The sequence below is a fragment of the Orycteropus afer genome, unplaced genomic scaffold (genome assembly GCF_000298275.1).
Source record: "Orycteropus afer afer isolate SDZICR_OR568_19922 unplaced genomic scaffold, OryAfe1.0 scaffold00001, whole genome shotgun sequence".
NCBI lineage: Eukaryota > Metazoa > Chordata > Mammalia > Tubulidentata > Orycteropodidae > Orycteropus > Orycteropus afer.
In genome coordinates this window covers 3,604,508-3,626,671 of record NW_006921588.1, presented here as the reverse complement: position 1 = coordinate 3,626,671, position 22,164 = coordinate 3,604,508, and the positions used below count along the sequence as shown (strand labels likewise).

The following is a 22,164-nucleotide window of genomic DNA, read 5'->3' as shown; positions in this document are numbered from 1 at the left end:
ATCAATTTGTATCTAAGTGCATCAACAGAAGTGGGTGTGGTCGCTGGTTTGCTTAGTCTTGGCAAATTCTTCATCTCCTTTGAAACATGCATTCCATGAAGACAACACATCCACTAATTAACTGTATCCATAGATGACTTCCTACTTTTCAGAGATTAGTTAACTACACCACCTCTTTTTGATGTGAGATACCATTTCCTGGTGGGCTCATGTACCTTCCTTACTGAGGAATGAAGTGGAAGTTGTTGGTGCTGTTTCAGAGGGCTGGTATTCATTCTTTTTGGAATAACAGCAATAACAAAAGCACTTCATTCCTCTTGTAGAAACCATGTAGAGTTCATTCTTTGCATCAGTTTTCTCTCTGTATATTTTCCTACTCAGTAATGCCCTGTTCACTGACTAAAACCTTTTCTCCCTGTCATCTTTCTGCATCGAGACCTTCCTGGGAGTCTTTGCCTTGGTCACAGGCTGCAGAATGGACAGGTGCTTCTCCAGCCTTTTCACCTTCTATGGTATTAGGGCCACTTTATTTACAGTGCACACAGTAGCTCCTGCTTCAGACAGGAAGCTGGTGTGGGTTACCACAGACTTCTTGAGCAGAGCTTCTTAAACCTTCCATGATAATCACCAGGTCTTCTTCCCTTCCAATCTGTTGCTGACTGATAAAATAAGAAACGAAATATTGGAAAAATAAAAGAAGTCATAGAAAATTCAAACCCTATTTTTTAAATGTTAGTTTCAACCTACAAGCTGTTCTATCAAACTACTATGAAAATTTCTAAAAGCCAACTTGCTTGTGCAGACCTGTAAGAGTCCATGGTCTGGCTCTGGACCTTGGACTTCACTTTGAATAGTGTAACCCTGGAGGTCACCAGAAGTCTATATCTTGTTTTCTGGCTACTGGACTTCCTAGGTCATGAGCTACAAGTGTCTTAGAACTCCATTACCACCAAAAGTGCTGGTGCTGGTAGGTAGGCACTTTTCCCGAGAGCTGCTGCTTTTTAAAATACACTTAGCCATCCTCTTCCATTGTTGTTGATCCATGAGCCTCCCCTTTTCATTTATAGATCTCAACAGATTTCTCCCATCTCAGATTTTGCCTGCCTACTGACTCTCATGGGAGCTCTGGTAGCATAGTGCCTAAGGCACTTGACTGCTAACCAGAAGGCTGGCTGTTCAAACCCACCAACCACTCCTCGGAAGAAAGGTGGGGCAATCTACTTCCTTAGTGTGTTAGATTGGGTTCTGTAGAGAAAAACAAAAACCAGCAAAGTGTATATATATATTTATAGAGAAAGAGAGAGAGAAATTTATCTTAGGAAAATGGCTCACAAGCGTATAGAAGCTGACAAGTCCAAGCCGAAAAGTCCAAGTCTCTGGAGGAGATGGGGCTTGTGGCCGCCTTGGCTTCCGCAAGCACAGGGGAGCCAAGAGATTCAAGCTGGCATGCAGTACACTGGTTGTTGACTCCAACAAAAGACGAATCCAAGATCTCCAGGCCGAGCAGTGGGCCGCTCACTCAAGGAAGTCTGTATTTCGCACACCAGGTTTCCAACCCCTCAAGGAATGCGGCTCTTCCCAGAATGTCCTTGGATATCTTGGAAGCAGGCCACACCCCTAGGGAAACTCCCCTTGGGCAGACTGGCCACTCAGAACACAGTCATCTGATCCCATCATGGGAACAACCACACAGAACTGGGGTCCAGCCAAGTTGACACACAGCTCCAACTATCACACTTAGTGATACTGTCTGAGAAACCCAAGGAGGGGTTGCTATGAGTTAGGTCCGACTCGAGGGCACATAACAGCAACAACAACACTGACTCATCTTTTTCAATTTTTCTTTCATTGGGAAAGCAGTGGCACCAAAATTATTTCCATTTTTTTTTTATGATTTTGGTTATCTTTAGTGTATAGATTTGGGTAAAGTCTAGATTTTGTGTTTTGTTAAAAATCTCTTACAGAAATTACTTTAAGGGGAAGTAGAATGATGGAAGAGAATATAGAGACACAGACTGGTAGCGTGAGGAGTTTGGAAAGGAGGTTTCATCTCAATTCTGAGAGGAAAAGGAATGCTAGGTCATTTGTGAAATGTTAAATCATCTTACTCACTAAAATTGTTTTTGAGTATATGTATATATTAAAAGAAAGGAGAGTAAATATTAAAGGAACAAAAGAGGAAAACTAACTTTTATGAGGGTATGGAATGTGCTAGTGTCCCTAAAAGAAACCAAACCCACTGCCATCGAATTGATTCCTATTCATAGTGACCCCCACTGAGTTTCCAAGGCTGTAAATCTTTACAGAAGTAGATTGTCTCATCTTCCTTCCAGAGTCCCTGGGTGGTGCAAATAAGTTGACATACTCAGCTGCTAACTGAAAGGTTGAGTCCATCCTGTGGTGCCTCGGAAGAAAGGTCTGGTGATCTACTTCTAAGAAAATCAGCCATTGAACACTCAATGGAATACATTTCTACTCTGGTACACATTGGGTCACCATGAGTTGGGATGGACTCCATGCAATGAGTTTGGAATGTACTATATACTTTACAAATAGTGTCTCTTTTCAGTAAGAAACTTTATTCATTAGCTTATATGGAACCACTATGTAGTAACAGAGGGCTTATTTTATAAGAAGTAATTAATTTAATGAGTTCATAAACCCCCCTTGGCAGAAGATGACGTTATTGGTCTTAAACATCGGAGATACTCTTAAGCTGTAGTGTTATATACTGTAGGAGCTTAGGGAGAGGCGTGAGCTCTTTGAATCCACTGGAATTCCATTTACTTCATTACTGCTATGCTTAATAAAAAATTCATCATGCCTCATAAAAGTACTCAAGTATTTCTAAGCAGTGAACTCACCGTTTACTGTCATGAACACAAATCGTTTGTGGAGAACCATTCAAGCCCTCATAGGGAACAGGGAGGCAGAACATAAGGGCACCATCATAAAACTACATTTTTCCAAGGACCTCAGAATAAATCTGTGGACCTGAGAAGATGGTCTTGACAAAAGAAAACATTATAAATTATTTGATTTCTAGTTTTATAGTTACATCAGTTTCTAGGAACTCTTTAGCTGTCTGCTAGAGTTATGAAGCCTGCCTTGCTCATTAAGATCTTTGGTTCTGAACCTCACATGACCTTGTACTACTTCACATTTGTGATAGTTCTCTGACTCCATCAGTGTTAGAGATGTCACTCACTTACGTAGCCTAAACATTGATGAGTGTTTCACAACACTGAAAAATACCCATGTTGAAGCAGCAAAGCAAAGCAAAGTCAAGGCCAGAGTGTATGAGCTTTGTTGTGTTTCTTCCCCTGTGAGAATGAGGATCCACATGTCCTTTATGAATTACCAGAGATGATGTGGCTCTCTTTCAGAAGAAGGTTATGTGCAATTTTATTTCAATAAAAATATCACCAGTCAAAGGCTGCATCTCTCATTGCATGACCCTTGCTTTTTTGTATCATGATTGACGCAGTTCATTTCTGGCTGGCAGACCTAACTGCATGTGTTGCAGCTGGATTATGTTGTAACAATGCAGATCATGTCTCCTGAAAAGACTATTCCTCCAAGTTGCAATGTGCTTGTTTCATTGTACATAAACAGCCTTGTTCATTTAGGTGTTTCTTACTCTGTCAAAGACTACTGAGCCACCAGACCTATCTAAGTTCAGTCCCTAGAAATACTTGGGTACCTTAACCTAGGACATAAGCACCAAAAACCAGAGCTGTTGCCATTGAGTCAATTCTGACTCACAGTGACCCTATAGGACAGAATAAAACTCCCCCACGGGGTTTCTACGGCTTTAAATCTTTATGGAAGCAGATTGCCCTATCTTTACATCTTTCTCCTTCAGAGTGGCTGGTGGGTTTGAACTGCCAACCTTTTGGTTAGCAGCTGAGTTCTTAACCTAGGACATAGAGAGCTGTAAGGGAGATAAATATATCATTATGTGTATGTATAAATGTGTGGCTCTCTATATTATATATGACATGATATATATTGTACCTGATATAACAGCTGTCTGTGAGTATGCATAAATACCTCTTTACTACTCAATTAATTTATTAGAACCTCTGTGAGAAGGATTTAGAATAAGCCTTTCTTATGTTCATAGCAGATGTAGTGGTGGTTCAGAGGTAGAATTCTTACTTTCCATGTGGGAGACCCAGGTTTGATTCCCAGCCAGGGCACTTCATGAATAGCCTCCGTCCTTTTGTTAGTGGAGGCTCATGTGTTGCTATGATGCTTCACCAGTTTCCATACCAAGATGGCAGGGAAGAAAAGCTTAGTGAGCTGCTTCTGAAAACAGTGAGTGAGAACTCCAGGGATCACAATGATTTCATCCCCAAGTGACCATAGGATTACACAGGACTGGGCAGCATTTTCTTCCCTTTTTCATGGGGGCCTACTGAAAGGGCTTGGGGGCAGTATGCTCCTCTGACTTCCTCTAACTTTACAAGTAGGAAACTGAGTCACCATCAACAGCCCATGGCTTATTCCTATGAGGCCAGACATGCCACCACCCTCCAGCCTTTTTACCAGTTCTGACCTATGTGTCCCTCCCATGGCACTCACTGCTCTGCTGGGTTTGATAATTTGTTGCAGTGGCCACACAGAACTCATAGACAGTACTCACAATTATGAGGTTTATTGGGGAAGTAACAGGTTACAATCCAGGTTCAGGAATTGCTCAGGATACAATTCTTCAGGGCAGTCTCCCCCCTGCTCTGCTCAGGCACGCCTCTCTGGCCCTTGGCCTCTCAGCCTGGCCTCTGCTCTGCTTGGGCAAGTGGTACAAAGCTCTTTGAGTTCTGCTGACAGATGCATGTAGATGCACCCCACTCTGCAGCAAGCCTCCTGCCCAAAGGTATTCGCTTCCACACTCTGGGCTGGCAAGCCTGCTGCTCTGTCTGGAGCTTCTTGGTTCCTCAGCCAATCATCTCAGCTGGTTGTCTCAGCTTTCTCTCTGCAGGGTTCTCAGGTCCAAGGATGCATGCACTCCACTCTACCTCCAGCTCTTCTCTCTTGATGGCAGTGAGATCCTCGTTTCTGCCTCTAAGAGGGCTCATTGTAAGCCCAGTAGCATAGCAAAACTCATATTAGAATTCCATGTACCTTATTTGCATGGTCCCATCCAGTAATCTGGTGGGAGTCACAAAGACTGGCTAGAAAAGCCATACTAAGTTATTCTCTGCACCAACGTCCCCATGAATTGAGGACCGATGTGACAGCAGCTATCAGTAATACTTTTCTTATCCTGACACAGTGATTGAATTCAGATGTAGCCTACTCAGTTAACACACATAGGTTTGAAATCTTACAGGAGGATTCCCATCCTTTCATCTCTATGGTGTCTTAGTTATCCAGTGCTGCTATAACAGAAATAGCACACGAGGATGGCTTTAACAAATTTATTCTCTCACAGTTTAAGAGGCTAGAAGTCTGAATTCTGGGCACTAGCTGTTGTTGTTGTTATGTGCCATCGAGTCAGACCTGACTCATAGTGACCCCTCCTTGGGTTTGCAAGGCAGTATCACTACAGAAGCCCAACCTTCCTTCTGAGGAGTGGCTGGTGGGTTTGAACTGCCAGTCTTCTGGTTAGCAGTCAAGTGCCTTAGGCAAGATGCTGCCAGAGCTCCTAGGGCACTAGCTGTAGGGGAAGGCTTTCTCTGTTGGTTCTCAGGGAAGCTCTTTGTCTCCTTTCAACATCTGTGGGCATTCCTTGGAGATCTCTGTGTGTTTTGCTATCCGTCTTCCCCTGGGTCTAGGAGTTTCTTAGCACAGGGATCTCAGGTTCTTCTCTCTTGGTGGTACAGAGGGCCTACTTTCTCTACCTTTGATCTCTTATAAGATAAAATGTGATGCAGGCCACACTCCAGGGAACCTCCCCTTTCATGGGATTAGGGCAGTGACCTGGCTAAGGGTGATGATTTAAGTAAAGTTGATCCATCCACCCTAATCCTACCTCATTAGCATAACAAATGACACCTAATCTTCTTTAACATAACCTAATCTTGCTTCATTAACCACAGGCAGAGGTTAGAATCTACACCATGGCACAAGATGGAGGATAATTACATTTGATCATAATATGGAGTACGGTCACATAGTACTGGGAATTATGATCTAGCCAAGTTCATACATACTTTTTGGGGACACAATTCAATGCATGACCTGTGGTCTATTAAGATGTTTGGGTTTTGCTTTTCTTATTCACCCATTACTCGTTCACAGTGCTTTCCTTCATAAGAAATATAGAATATATTTCTATGTGCATTGTACATCATTCAGATACAGTGCATGGTGCCAGAAAATACAGAGTTAAATTGGTTATCATTTACTGCCACAGGAATTTTAACGCCCCAGAATCATAAACTATCATCAAGATAGTTTGTATTCTACTCTTTGTAGAAATGAATTCTGACTCAGCTATTCATGAAGTATTTGATCACAGACTGTTTGCTTGTTAGTGCAGAAGATCTGCTAAACCCTAAACAGTTTGCCATTTTTCAGTTAGAATAGATTTTCATCTCAATATTGCAGATTTCTTTAAGAATTCATATTTTCTTGAATATGACTTTTGATGAATTTTAGGAATTCAAGTTACATCCAGACATGTATGTATTTAAATTTGCATGCATACGGTATCTTTGAGTTAGAAAAAATCATGAAACAAGAATTGATTCTAAGCAATGCTGTTGGGTTGTGCCAGTATCTTTATGTCTAAAAATGGCAGTGCTTTTCAGAATTTTAATACATATGAAGAATTTGTTGTTGTTGTTGGGAGCTCTGGTAGCATAGTGGCTAAAGCACTTGACTGCTAACCAGAAGGCTGGCGGTTCAAACCCACCAGCCACTCCTCGGAAGGAAGGTTGGGCAATCCTACTTCCATAGTGATACTGCCTTGGAAACCCAAGGAGGGGTCGCTATGAGTCGGGGCCGACTCGACGGCACATAACAACAACAACAACAACATGAAGAATTTGTAGTGTGAGATCATTTTACATTTTACCCAACATACATGAAAGATTATGGCTACTGGATTGATATATGTACAGTCTCACTCCAACATATTATATTAGAAAATAATTAGTTTTATTCTCATTGCTAGGTCTTGCTTACTTGGTCCCAATAGCAGTTAACATGATTCAGAAACTGCACTTGCAACATGGAGGATGATGGTCAATTCTTGATTCTCCTCAGAAATATATCCATAATTTTTTCTGTTCAAGGAGTCATTACATAATGATTTGATTTGGATAAATATCTAAATATTTGAATACAGATCCAAATTTATTTGAACTTTGGCACAAATGGAGAAAAAAGGAAATGAACCAGAAATACTTCTATTACTTCCTGTTTCTAGTAAGATAAAATATGAAAACAGCTCCTAAACTTTGTTTGTCCTTAACACTCATTCTCACTGGTTTATTCATTTCTCTAAAGCAGTGATTATTTCATGAACATTTGAGTTTAGAGATCAGCTATTGTGTCAGGAAAAGAGTATAAGGGTGTCTCTTTTGGACAATAAGACTTTATATATCACCTTCCAAAAATGATGTATTAAAATGAGCCCAGGAATAGAATTCCCAAAGATACTTAAGAATCTGAACATGGAATTTTTTTCTAACAACTTGGAAATAAGTATTCTTCAAGTATATTTTAAAATTGAATTACTTGAATAGGTTTTACAGTTAACCATAAAAATGATTCCTAGTTTTAATTTCAGTTAATAAATCTTCATATGCCAGTAGATATTGTGAGATTGTATATAGTTTTGACAGTCAGATGATGTAAGTGCAAACTGAATCCCATGAAATCTGCTCCTGGGTGCCATTTTTGAAGACCCAAGAGGACCTGATCCCATCTTATCCTGGTCATTAAAAGGTCTCTGAGAGGCCAAGGCAAGCCCAAAGTCCACCAAAGGGTTTGTTATAGATTGAATTATGTCCCCCCAAAATATGTGGTGTAAATCCTAACCCCTATGCCTGTGGTTATGACCCAGTTAGGGAATGGGCTGTCTTTGTTAAGCTAATGAGATAGGATTAGCATACGGTGTATTACAAGTCAATCCCTTTTGAGATATAAAAAAGATTAAACAGGCAAGTAGAGGAGAGATAGAAAAGATAGATGCCAAGACGCATGTAGTTCTCCAAGGAACCAGGGAGCAGAACCTGAAGAAATAAGGGCTGTCCTCCAGAACCAACAGAGAGACAAAGCCTAGAGCTTGTGCTCTGACTTACAGCCTCCTAGACTGTGTGTTCTGGTTACGTAGTGCTGCTCTGACAAGAATATACCACAGATGGGATGGCTTGAACAAACGAGTTTATTCTTACAATTTGGAGGCTTTAAGTCCAAGTTCACTTTGAGAAAAATATGGCAGTCTGTGAATGTTAGCCTTGGAAACCCTATGCAGAAATTCTTTTCTGTCCTGTGAGGCTGCTATGAATCAGAATCAACTTGACAGCAGTGGTGGGTGGGGTAGGTGGGAATAGGGAGCAAGAATGCTGCTGAGCAAAGATGGTTGCTGGAGAAAGCAAGTTTGTAGGTGAGTTGCATCAGAGGCCAATCAGCACAGTTGGAATTCAGGGGGTGATTGAGGAGAGTGGCCCCAGTGAGGTAGACCAGAGAGCACAGGAGTCAGGAACTTGCTGGAAGGCAGCCTCATCTGAACATGAAAGATTAGAGAGCAGAGAGCCTAGAAGGAAGGTATCCTGAAATGACAAGAAGAGTTCCAGCTTGGACTAGTGGGTAGAATGATATGTGGCACCAGGGAGTCAAATGAAATGTTGTATCTTATAAACTCCTTCTCTGTAAGTTAGCCTGAACTAAGCAATGGGTCTAAGTACATATAATTTACCAGCTTTTATGTAGTTCATCTCTGAGAACAATGGAACATATTGTTCAAGAACTTTAAATGATGGAGGCTATGTTACGTGGACAGTCCTCCGTGGGGGAAGGATGTTTGTTGCAAAGATGAGAAGGCTGTTGTTTCTCAGTGACAGTCTTTAAGAGAGACAGCAGAAATCAAATGCAACAGAACACAAAAGAACTTCTTTTGCCCCATTTTCATTATCTAGGAAGCAAATTGCAGGGAAACCTAACATCCAACCACTGCAGAAGTACCCAAGCTCTGACCATAATTTTCAGGACTCTGTGAAAGCATTTACTTCCCCTGTGCAACATTGGTTCAGGAGTCCTGGTGGTGCAATGGTTAAGTCCTCTGCTGCTAACCAAGAGGTCGATGGTTTGAACCTACCCAGCAGGTCTGTGGGAGCTCTGGTAGCATAGTGCCTAAGGCACTTGACTGCTAACCAGAAGGCTGGTGGTTCAAACCCACCAGCCACTCCTCGGAAGGAAGATGGGTTAATCTACTTCCTTAGTGATACTGCCTCGGCAACCCAAGGAAGGGTCACTATGAGTCAGGTCCGACTTGACAGCACATAACAACAACAGCAGCAGCAGGTCTGTGCAAGAAGAGACCTAGTGATCTGCTCCTGTGAAGCCTGTGAAACCCTATTGGGCAGCTACTCTCTCCGATAGGGTCTGTTTGAGTCAAAATGGAATCAGTGGCAGACACCAACTTGCCACATTTGTTAGTACTTTTAAAGCAGTTATTTTAGGACTTGTTAGGACTAGAGAGCTCTGGCGGCATAGTGCCTAAGGCATTTGACTGCTAACCAGAAGGCTGACGTTTCAAACCCACCAGCCACTCCTTGGAAGTAAGATTGGGCAATCTACTCCATAGAGATACCACCTCGGAAACCCAAGGAGGGGTTGCTATGAGTCAGATACGACTCTACAGCAGTGAGGTGTTTTTTTTTGAGAGCTTCATGTTGCCTGTAGATTCTTGGTGCTTAGTGGCTTTCTTAGTCAGTGCTTTTGGATTGCTTAAAAGCCATTTTAAAAAGCACAATTGGCAGCGTGACTAAAATGACAATCCAGTTGTTCATCTATTATTTCCTCAACTTTGGCAGGTGGGGCTGGAAGGCACAGTATATACAGATCTTCCCATGTATACCGACCTGGTGTATACAGGTCATCCCATGAAAAATGACATTGTTGACATGGGGGCCCGTTGGCAGGGAAACCATCACTCCCACCTGGGGAAAGCCCCAGATCGTGGGACAGTAGCCCAGAGCAAAGACTTGAGACAAAACAATGCTTGAGGAGACTGGTTTCTTTATCTTGACTGACTAGAAGAGGCAGTATGTTTTACTTTTCTTAGATTTAGTAGTTGAGACTGATTATAGAACGTTAGAGCTAGGACACCTCTATAAGAAACAGACCCATGGCCAAGTAAATGCAGCATTCCAGATTCTTTCCCAGAGTCCCACCATGCTCTCGATCATATTCAAGGCTGGCTCTGAGTAATCCTGTAATGAGGAAGTGTCTTTCACTCCCTCTAACTCATTGTGGCCCAGAATTGATTTGACTGTAGTCCTCATTTTTTGTGTGTATCTGTTAATATTCCTTTGAACTCAATGTTAAAAGGATTTAGATTCTTGGAGACAGATGCTAAGGGAAGGGACATGGAATGGATAGGAGAAGGGCAGAACCACTCCAAACAGGTTTTGTCCACCATGCTAGTTTGTACTAAGAGTTATTTGTATGCCTGGGTGGCTTGTTCCTTTAAGCGGTTTCTCTAGCAGTGTTGCTAGTGTGAAGCCTATGAAAATCACCATGCCCCCCAAAATTTGTATTTTTTTCCTACTAAGCCCTTATTATTGGCTGCTTAGTTTTTAAATTGAGTTGAAGAGTAATTCATTTGGTCTAAATGTAGGCAAGCCAGTTTGATTTAGAAAATATTTTTTGAGGGAAGTGGTTCTTTTAAACTTTATAGTTGGTGAAAATATCCAGGTTACCTGGTTATCTAGCTTGAATGATCTATGTTTAGTATAGTTAACTGTGTATAACTAATTGCTTTAAAAGGTTTCTGAAATATTATTTACTCCAGAAAGTTCTCTTTGTGGATTCGCTTCCACTCTTTTCAGTACCTTTCCAAGATTTTTAACATTTCTGATTAATTTATTAATACGGTTTATTTTTATCCACAGAGGCCAGCAAGCTTGTTATGTCCTATGTAGCAGCTGTTTGTGGAAAAGGAGCAGAAGTTAATCAAGTCAAGGAACAGCTTCTACAGTCCAACCCAGTCCTGGAAGGTAGGATTTTCTGTGTGTATTAGGTCAGCATGACTTGAACATTAGATCCAATGTTCATGGCAGCTGGTGCTGGGAGAGGAAGGGAGAGAACTGGAGTCAAGTTTTATAGAACAAATATGCTACATCCTAGGAACTCAGGGCATCGAGTGCTGAAAGGAAGGGACAGTTAACTCGTGTAAAAGGAGCTTTCCCACTTACAATCATTCTTTCCCTTGCAATTTTTATTTAATTGTAATGATTTGATACTTGCACTTGACTTGATGGCTGGGAAGAACATGGTGGAAGAGAGCCATGTGAGTGCAGTACTGTTTTATCACTAGGATAAAACCTGTGACTGTTTATTTCTATTGTCAGGGAAACCAAGGCCAGGCCAGAGAAACACTTAGGGAATAATTTTTCTCAGGGCCACAGAAAGCAGCCTATACCTGACTTTAGAGCTCACAAATTCTATGATTCACCATCCAACAACAAGCCAGAGACTGTGCCCTTAATGCATGGGGATTGCATAAACCAATATAAACCACCCTTACATTGGAAACAAATCAAATTCTTTCCCTGTTGATAGTGTCAGTTAGCAACATTTGGTGGGACGGAGCAGAGGTTCTCAGCCTTGACACTATTGACATTTGGGCTGATAATTATTTGTTGTAGGGGCTGCCCTGTGCTTTGTAGGAAGCTTAGCAGCATTCTAGCTCTACCTGCTAGGTGCCAGTAGCATCGCTCCTTACAGGTTGTGACAATTAAAAATACCTCCAGACATTACCAAATGTCACCTGTCAAAATCGCCCCGGTTGAGAATCACTGGGCTAAAGGAATAGTTCAGTTCAGTCTTTGTTCAACGTCATGCAAGGTTAATATTTAACATAGATTATAGCAGAGCTGGTGGGAGAGGCACACCCCCGTATGGAGGGACAGAACTCTGCCTCATTGTCTTTGATTAACCAGTTGCCCTTTGAGTCCGTTCTGACTTCTGGTGACTCCTGTGTGTCACAGCAGAGCAGCATCCAGAGGGGTTTTCAATGGCTAATTTTTTGGAAGTATGGTACTAGGTCTTTCTTTTGGGGGTACCTCTGAGTACTCAAACCTCCAGTCTTTCAGTTAGCCTCAGAGGACAGTAACTGTGTACAGCACCCAAGACTCCATTGTCTCAGATACTTAGGGCCAGCTTCTTTATTTCATTACAAGAAGACACCACACAAAATTATCCCCCAGGAAGTGAAATGATAGTCATAAGAAGAAAGTTCTGAGAAGCAAATGCTAAATCATCTGTTATGTTGTTGATCTTCCCTTCTCCTAAATACCTTACGTAACAGAGGTGTTTTAGAAAATGTTCTGTCTTCATTTTATTGTTCTAATCTTTGACTTTTCTGTGTTTTGCCTTTAAATTGGGATGTGATACATAAGCGGTATTTCTGTGTATGCTTATTTTAAGAATGCTGTGATCTGAAGGAGAAGCACTGTGGAATGCTGTAGCTTGCATCTGTGATTAGAATCTGGCTCTTTATTTAGTGGTATTTGAAACTAGGCTCCAGTGCAGGAAATGGAAGAAATGTCTACTGTGGGCATGTATTATCTTTTATGGGAATGCTTTACTTTTTCGCTGGAGCTGGTACTGTAAATGAACATTTTGAACAATGAACTTAAAAAAACAAATGAGGAATGTGTCTCAAGTGTTCTATAATGGGACACTTGTTTTTGATTCCATGGCTCACAATAAAGGACTTTAGTGTTTAAAGCTGTTGTTTAGTAATGTGCAACTCAGATTTGTTTGATGAAAAGATGGTTTATGGCTTGCAAATGGTACCCTAAGTAAAGTTTTTTTGAAGCAGTTCTTTCAATTGCCACTGACCTTCAAGCCACAATAAACTGTCCTTTATGCACCAGTATGTTGAACTGGGCTTTGGGGCTCTGTAAATGAGCTAACGTGGCAACCTTGCATGTTCACACCCACCACAAAGTACTAGCCTATGAAAACACTGAAAAATGCCATGGTTTTCATGACAGCTAGGTCAACCCTCGCCATTATCAAGGTTGCATGTTGAATACAGTGTTTCAGCTAGTGGTGGACGTAAGAGGCCCTGGGTGGCATAAATGGTTATTGCACTTTGCTGCTAACCTAAAGGTTAGCGGTTTGAATCCATCTAGAGCCTCCTTAGAGGAAAGGCTTGGTGATCTACTTCCCAAAAATCAGCCATTGAAAACCCTGTGGAGCACAATTCTACTTGGACACACATGGGGTTGTCATGTCAGAATCGACTTGATGACCTTTATTTAAAAAAAAAAAAAATTTAGTCATAATACACCATGGTCCAGATTCATTTGCCCCTAACTTGAGCATAGGCTTGGTGCAGCAGTCTTTTTACTTTATGACTCTGGGATATTACTTGTGTTAAACTGAAGCAGTAAGTGCCTGGGCAGCACCAACCACATGGTTCTTAGGTGCCCGCATTTAAAAGGGAACGCTGTGGGGGATTCCCTGTCCTTGAAACTGCTAAGATTGGAACAAACTTGTATTTCACATTGTCCCAATGTGATTTTACTTCCTGGAAAGTTTTACTTAGGTCTGATGGGCATAAACTAATGACACTATGTAGTACTTTTAGCGTATTTGACACTACTTTAGTTTCCAAATCTCTTATTCTTTCTATATTTCAGCATTACATAATTACATTTAAATTGCTTGATTTTAAAATTAATTAAACAATTTTAAGTTTTTTGCCATAATTTGGAAACCTCACTTACATTCCATAAGATTTTTGATAATATTCCATAGTCTCTGAAGTAATAATAATAATAATAATAATAATAATGGAAGAACGTAGAAGCCTTGTTTGCTGGCCAGTAAATTAACTACTATCTAAGAGAGTTAAAAGGTGTTGAATTTGACAAGATTAAGTTTACAAGTAATACCTGAAAAAATTCCATGAATCATAGGAATGATTTTTTTCTAAGCTTATAATTACTAGAAGCTTTAACAACTTACTAAAGATTTCTTTTCAGTATATTTCTATTGTAATTTTGGACAGCAACATCATTGGTACAAGTTGTATTTTCCAGGATTATATAGATATTAAATACTGCATTTGTTTGAAATTATTTCTCTGTTAATTTTAACCTTTTTTTTCCCCCCCTCTTACTAGCTTTTGGAAATGCTAAAACTGTAAGGAATGACAACTCCTCTAGATTTGTAAGTATTTGTATAAGCATGAGTGTTGACACTAGTATTTAGCCCATGTATGTTTAAGTGACCAGTAGATATTTGCTATTTCTTAGTACACACATTTTAAAAATAAGAACTCCATGTCTGTTGAGATACTGGAAGTACTCTAAGGATTATTTTTTTCCTTTTTGGAATTTTTCTTTTTAATTATTTTTGGACTGACAGGCTATTTTATTCTTTCTTCCTTTTTTTTTTTTTGTTACTCCCATAAAATCCCATGAGCAGTTCAAATGAGGCTATTTTTTTATTTAGGATGTTAGTTGCTTTTGAGTCCATTCCAACTCCTCATAACTGTACTCTTAACAGATATCTGAGTTTTGGTATTTGGAAATCTTAATTAAGAAATTATGTAAGTAAAAGAATTGTAAAATGGGTGTCAAATTTTAGTGCTTTGCATTTCTAGTCTTTTATTCAATGGGACTGAAAACCATGAGGTGGATTCTAAAATTTTCTAGAGGTAGAATCAATAGACTTGGCATCTAATAGGAGAGTGTAGAACCAAATAGGAAAGCTGTTGGGAGAAGAGATGTTGTCATTTAACCCCTTGGTATCCCCAACTCTTCATGCCAAAGGGTTAATGGAACAAATGGGTGTTGATGTGCTCTCATTTGAGAATCGATGCATTATGAAGAGGTAATTGAGACCTGAATGATGATGAGAAATGAACTTTACTTGGCAGAATGAGCACATCTCAGGTATTTACCAAGCAGGCACTAAAGGATAGGAACCTGAGGTGTTTATCCTGGTCTTGGTACACTTATCACTGAATTAAGACATCAGGGAACAAACATAACAAAAGTGAACACCTCCAATCTTTCTTTTTCCGTATATACTCACGTCCCCCAATTCCATAATTTCTCACTGAAAGGGGACATGTATGCAAGCCTCATCTTTCTCCTTCGTTAATAATGATCTCCAAATTAAACCCTTTGGTACTAGGAGCTGACATTTTCCAAAGCAACCTATGAAGTCAAGGGGCTGGTGTCCATTCTTGTGGCAAGCAACCTTGACTCCCTGGAGTGATCATGAAAATATATTTTGGTTAAACTATATGACAGCTCCCAAAATGAAAGACTGCAGCATTCTTAGTATTATGGTTGCATTGCCTGAAAGAGCAAGTGACTTTTTAAGTGGGATGAATCATATTCATATGCAGATGTCTCAGTCTCTTGATGCTGGAAGTGTGGATTTATAGATAGGAAACTATGCTGGCAGGAGGTGAGCCACTGGGACTGACAGTGGGGTGAAAGAGCATTTTATTAAGGCAGCTAAGCGTACTCAGGGTTTGTCCTAATTTTTCATATTTTTATCTGAGTGAATTTCATCCTTAATATTGAGTGGGAAGTTACAGTAAGTGGGAATTCACACTTATACATAGAGCTCAACTTTCTTTTTCTTGACACTCGGAATTATGTTGAGTGTTTCACTTGGATGAAAAAGACTAGAACGTGTGTCCTAAGTTGTCTTGCATCCTTTCTGTAGGAAAGAAACAGAACAGAGGGGCAGAAGAAAGCTGAGACTGGCTGATGGTCAGAGCACTTGTCCTGTCAGAAGGAAAGTGCAGCACCACACACTGAGCACGTAGCTTTTAGTTTTTGGTAGTGTTAAGGTCATTCCATGACCTTGGAGAAGGACACGTCCTAAAGATTAATGACTGGTACTGCCAGGGCCTCAGGCTGGCCACTCCTCATAGCTGGCTTTCAAACCCCACGAGGCCCAGGGCTCAGTCACTCGTCCTTCAAAGAGCCTGTGAGCATCACACAAGGGCTCTCTTAGCTTAGATTCTAAGAATCCCTTACTGTTGCACCCAGATCTCAATCAGCTGGCATGGAAGAATCATGGAAAAAGAAAAATGTGTGTAGAGGGAGATTTCTAAAACGTGCATGGCTGTAATTGTGGATTCTGGCAGGTGGAAATGCCTGGACTCTGGATCATTCCATCAGAATACAGTTCAGACTTTGAGGACTCCCTTGCACTAACTTTCATTATGTTTGCCCTCTTGTATTAGAACTCTCATACACTGCTGGCAGGACTGTAAAATGGCACAACCACTGTAGAAAACATTAAGGTGTTTCCTTAAAAAATTGGAAATAGAAATAGCATTAGATCCAGCAATTCCACTACTAGGAATATATTCTGAAGAGGTGAGACACGGAACATGAATGGATACATGTTCACTGCAGCACTATTTACAATAGCAAAGAGATGGAAACAATCTAAGTGCCCATCAACAAATGATTAGATGACCAAACTATGGTGTATACACACAGTAGAATACTATGTAACATTAAAGAATAATGAAGAATCAGTGAATCACCTTATATGACATGGATGAACTTGGAGGACATATGCTAAGTGAAATATGTCAATCACAGAATGATAAATGTTAGGAGTCCCTTATAAAAAGACAAGGAAATTACACAAGAAAGGAAATTTTCTTTGTTGGTTACCAGGGATGGGAGGGGGGGATAGGAGGGAAAATAGATAGTTAAGAGACAGGTTTGATATGGATAAAGGGAAAAAAGCAATATAACAAAAGTGTGTTACTAGCGCAAAATCACTAAGGAAAATGAAAACACGGAAAGATGCATAAGAGGTACAGACAATAAAAGCAAATAATATTACATACACAATACTGCACTATCAGGAATGGCAAACACTAATCTATGGGTGGATATATAGGTTGACATGCAGGAAGACAGGTATGGATAGGCAAATGGGAATATGTCCATGACCATACATAGGTTTGGCATAAGATATTCCTCCATATGTATTTGTATATGCTATGAAATGTCCACATGCAGTTTAAACTAACAGGAGGCAAAGGTAGGATGACTTCTTAGCCACAACTAAGCACTTTGAGGGAGTGAGTTGCTGGACCTCAGGGCTGGGAACTATGGTGGTGGGGGACATCAAGCTTAATTGGCATAACATGATATCAAAAATACTGTTCTGCATCTTAACTTTGGTGGGTAGTGACTAAGGTCGTAAAAGTTTGCGAGTGGCCATCTAAGATGCAATTATTGGTCTCTCCTTGTCTGGAGCAAAGAAGAGTGACTAAAATCAAAGATGTGTGAAAACAGTCCAAAAGACTAATGCACCATGAGAACTTCAGCCTTTAGGACCCTAAGACCAGAAGACCTAGATGGTGCCCAGCTACCAGTGCCAGCCACTCAGAAATGGATCAGAATTGGAGATCTTAGATCTAATGGGAGAAAAATGTGGAACAAAACTCAATCATAAAAAAGACTAGGTGTACTGGTCTGATAGAGACTTGTGAAACCTCTGAGACTATGGCCTTGAGTCACCCTTCAGACCTGGAATTGAGCTCACTCCCGTGGCTTACCTCTTACCTCAGAAGGGATTCCCTGGAGAAGGATATCATGCTTGGTAAAGTAGAGGGTCAGTAGGAAAGGGGAAGACCCTCAATGAGACGGACTGACACAGTGGCTGCAGTGATGGGCTCAAGCATAACAAGGATTGTGAGGATGGTGTAGGACCAGGCATTGCTTTGTTTTGTTGCACATAGGGTCACTATAAGTTGGAGCCCATTCTACGGCACTTAACAACAATAACCAACAATTCAAATAAAATACAAAATTGTGAAAATGAAATTTAAACCTAGTAACATCGATTTCAAATAGGAGATGATGTTGTTTGCTGAACTAAACTGCTACTCCCACATGAATATGGCTCTGCCTAGTACTGTAGTAGGAGCTCTGGTGGTTTAGTGCCTAAGGCATTTGACTGCTAACCAGAAGGCTGGTGGTTCAAACCCACCAGCCACTCCTTGGAAGGAAGATTGGGCAATCTACTTCCGTAGTGCTACCACCTTAGAAACCCAAGGAGGAGTCGCTTTGATGGCAGTGAGTTTATTTTTTTATTTTTTAGTACTCCAGATTTTAGCACATTGACATGATTGTTTACCATGTGATGACGGTGCACCCATTATTCATGTCCTGGCTCTCACTTTTTTAGGACATATACCTAATAGTGAGATTGCTTGATCAAATGATATTTCTATTTCCAACTGTTTAAGGAACACCACACTGTTTTCCACAGTGGTTGCCCTGTTTTACAGTCCCACCAGTGGTGTATGAGAGTTGAAATTTCTTCATACCCTCATCAACATTTGTTGTTTTCTGTCTTGTTGACTTTTCCTATTACTGCTGGGTTGAGATGGTATTTCATTGTTGTTTTGATTTTCATCTCTCTAATGGCTAATGTGACATTTCTTGACTTTGCTAGTTCTTTCATTAGATCATGCAAGATCTAGTCATCTGGTTAAGGATTTTAAGCAAACACAGCTATGAACTCAAGAGACTGTATTACTACTACTGTTGGTCATACTAAAACTGTTAATTTCTTTAAGTTTATGACCCACAAGGATGTAAAGAAATAACTACAAGACACTTTTTTATACAGTGTACATCATTAGTATTTTTACATGTGTATGATAGAGATGTGCAGTATTTTCCTTCATGGAGACAGCTGAAGTAAAGCACTATATCACTCTTGGGTGTGTGTGTGGGGAGAATGAAGCTTATTGATGTTTTGAACGTGCTTGAGTTAAACGACTCATGCCACTAGGAGGAACCTGGCCTGACCTCCTTTTCCAGCCTCTTGCCCCATCTCTGGCATGTGCCCTGCACATCTGCTGATGGACCTTGGAGATACACATATGCTTTCATACCTCTGGTCTTTACAAAGACACAAATACTGCCTGGAGGCAGCTGGGGAAAATGTGTTGAATGTGATGGTGGTATTTTGAAATTGGTCCTTTTTTTCTTTAGTTACACAAATTTTATAAATTTTTATAATGAAAGACCATTTACTTTATAATAAGCAGTATTATCACCTCAAAGAACAGAAATGCATTACTTGTGCCAAGAAGAACATGTTTGATGATCTTTTATGCCTTCCTACAAGAAGGGAGAAAAGGCCCTTCCTGTCCTTTCTTCTCCTCCTTCTAGTCCCCTTTTACTTTTTCCTCAGTAGAGTTATCCAGTGTTTACCACAAGAAAATGACCTCAAGTGGAGATCATTTTGATAGTTTGGAAAGTGGAAGGCTGAAGTTCCTAATTCTAAGACTGTGAATTTTTTCCATTATATTAGCCCCTTAAGTAGTTAAAACTGATTTGATCCATTTTTTTTCCTGTTGTGGTAACGTGGCTAATCTCATTACATAAATAGAATTAGAAGTGAAGTGTGGGCAGAGAAATAATTCCAATAGATCAAGGTTCATTATGTGATAGAGATTTTATTTTAGCTGCTCACAAATTATACACATACACGCATACTTTTTTTCTGATGCTTGCATATATTTAGTGTATAAACCATAAAAATGCAGAAAACAGCTTAAGGGGTTATTATTACTTAGTAATATTTGAAATCTACTGAAGAGCTTGGCAGGTGCTTTGGCTTATTAAGTAACTTCAGAGAAATCCTATTATAACATGGGTATTACGATATGAGATTAATACCTGATTATAGACTAACTAAGTTCATGCTCAGTTTTTAGTAATTTCTCTGTCTTGTAGTCTGTAACTTGACCAATAATATGATTTGGCCAAACTCATTTTATAGTAGGACTTTACTGTATTTAAAGTTACTACTGACTATAATGGTGGTCTTTGTACTGGAATGTGGCATGAGGATTGAAGAAAGATTCATTAACAATCTGCAATATGCAGATGGCACAACATTGCTGAAAGTGAAGAGGACTTGAAGCACTTACTGATGAAGATCAAAGCCTTCATTATGGATTACATATCAACATGAAAGAAAAATCCTCACAACTGGACCAATAGCAACATTATGATAAACAGAGAAAAGATTGAAAATTTCATGGATTTGATTTTACTTGGATTCACAAATGATGCCCATGGAATCAACAGTCAAAAAATCAAATGCCATATTGTGTTGGGCAAATCAACTGTAAAAGATCTCTTTAAAGAGTTAAAAAGCAAGGATTGCACTTTGAAGATTAAGGTGCATCTGACCTGAGCTGTAATATTTTCAGTTGCCTCCTGTGCATATGAAAGCTGGATAATGAATAAGGAAGACTGAAGTATAGTTGTTGTTGTATCATTAGGTGCCGTCGAGTCGTCTCTGACTCATAGCGATCCTATGCACAGCAGAACAAAACGCTGCCCAGTCTTGTGCCAGCCTCATGATCCTTGCTACACCTGAGCTATTGTTGCAGCCACTGTGTCTGTCCATCTCATTGAGGGCCTTCCCTTCTTTGTTGACCCTCTACTTTACCAAGCATGATATCCTTCCAGGGAATGGTTCCTTCTGACAACCTGACCAAAGTAGGTGAGACGAAGTCTGGCCATTCTCACTTCCAAGGAGCATTCCAGCTGCACTTCTTCCAGGACAGATTTGTTAGTCCTTTTAGCAGACTATGGTACTCTTAGCATTCTTCTCCAACGCTACAACTCAAAAGCATCAGTGCTTCTTCCATTTTCCTTATTCATTGTCCAGTTCTCATATGCATAAGAGGCAACTGAAAATACCATAGCTTAGGTTATGCACAATTTAGTCTTCAAGGAGACATCCTTACTCTTCATCACTTGAAAGAGGTCTTCTGCAGCAGATTAGCCCAATGTAATACATAATATGATGTCTTGACTGCTGCTTCCATTGGTGTTGATGGTAGAACCAAGTAATATGAAATCCTTGACAGCTTCAATCTTTTCTCCATCTACTGGGAAGCTGTTTATTGGACCAGTTGTGAGGATTTTTGTTTTCTTTATATTGAGGTGTAATCCATACTGCAGATGGTAGTCTTTAATCTTCATCAGTAAGTGCTTCAAGTGATCCTCACTTTCAGCAAGGAAAGTTGTGTCATCTGTGTATCACAGGTTATTAATGAGTCTTCCTCCAATCCTGATGCCATGTTCTTTCTCATATAATCCAACTTCTTAGATTATTTGCTCAGTTTATGAGTTGAATAAATATGGTGAAAGGATACAACCTTGATCCACTCCCTTCTTGATTTTGAACCATGCAGTATCCCCTTGTTCTGTTGGAATGACAGTCTCCTGATCTATGTACAGATTCCTCATGAGCACAGTCAAGTGTTCTGGAATTCCCATTCTTCTCGATATTATCCACAATTTGTTATGATACACACAATTGAATGCCTTTGCTTAGTCAATAAAACATAAGTAAACATCTTTCTGGTATTCTTTGCTTTCAGCTAAGATCCATCTGACATCAACAATGATACCCTTCATTCCATGTCCTCTTCTGAATGTAACTTAGATTTCTGGTAGCTCTTGTGAATATACTGCTGGAACCCTTTTTGAATTATCTTCAGGAAGATTTTACTTGATGGAATATTAATGATATTGTTTGATAGTTTCCACATTCTGTGGGATCACCTTTCTTTGGAATAGTTACAAGTATGGATCTCTTCCAGTCTGTTGGCCAGGTAGCTGTCTTCTAAATCTCTTGGCATAGCCGAGTGAGTGCCTCCAGCAGGGCATCCGTTGGTTGAAAGATTTCTGGGTATTTTGTCAATTCTTGGAGCCGATTCCTTCAGTGCAGCTTCGACTTCTTTCTTCGATACCATTGATTCTTGATCATATGCCACCTCTTGAAATGGATGAACATCGACCAGTTTTTTTTCGGTACAGTGACTCTGTGTATTCCTTCCATCTTCTTTTGGTGCTTCCTGCATCAGTCAATATTTTGCCCATAGAATCTTTCAGTATTACAACTCGAGGCTTAAATTTTTTCTTCAGTTCTTTCAGCTTGAGAAAT

At 40.1% G+C, this 22,164-nt stretch overlaps 1 protein-coding gene across 1 annotated transcript in view; it reads left to right on the top strand.

The window, feature by feature from the left end:
- Positions 1–22,164, top strand: part of MYO1B (myosin IB) — a 195,333-nt gene that overhangs the window by 85,643 nt on the left and 87,526 nt on the right. Inside the window, exons 4-5 of the mRNA XM_007936644.2 lie at positions 11,070–11,174; positions 14,315–14,361. Coding sequence (XP_007934835.1) covers positions 11,070–11,174; positions 14,315–14,361 — 152 coding nt within the window. The remainder of the gene's footprint in view (positions 1–11,069; positions 11,175–14,314; positions 14,362–22,164) is intronic.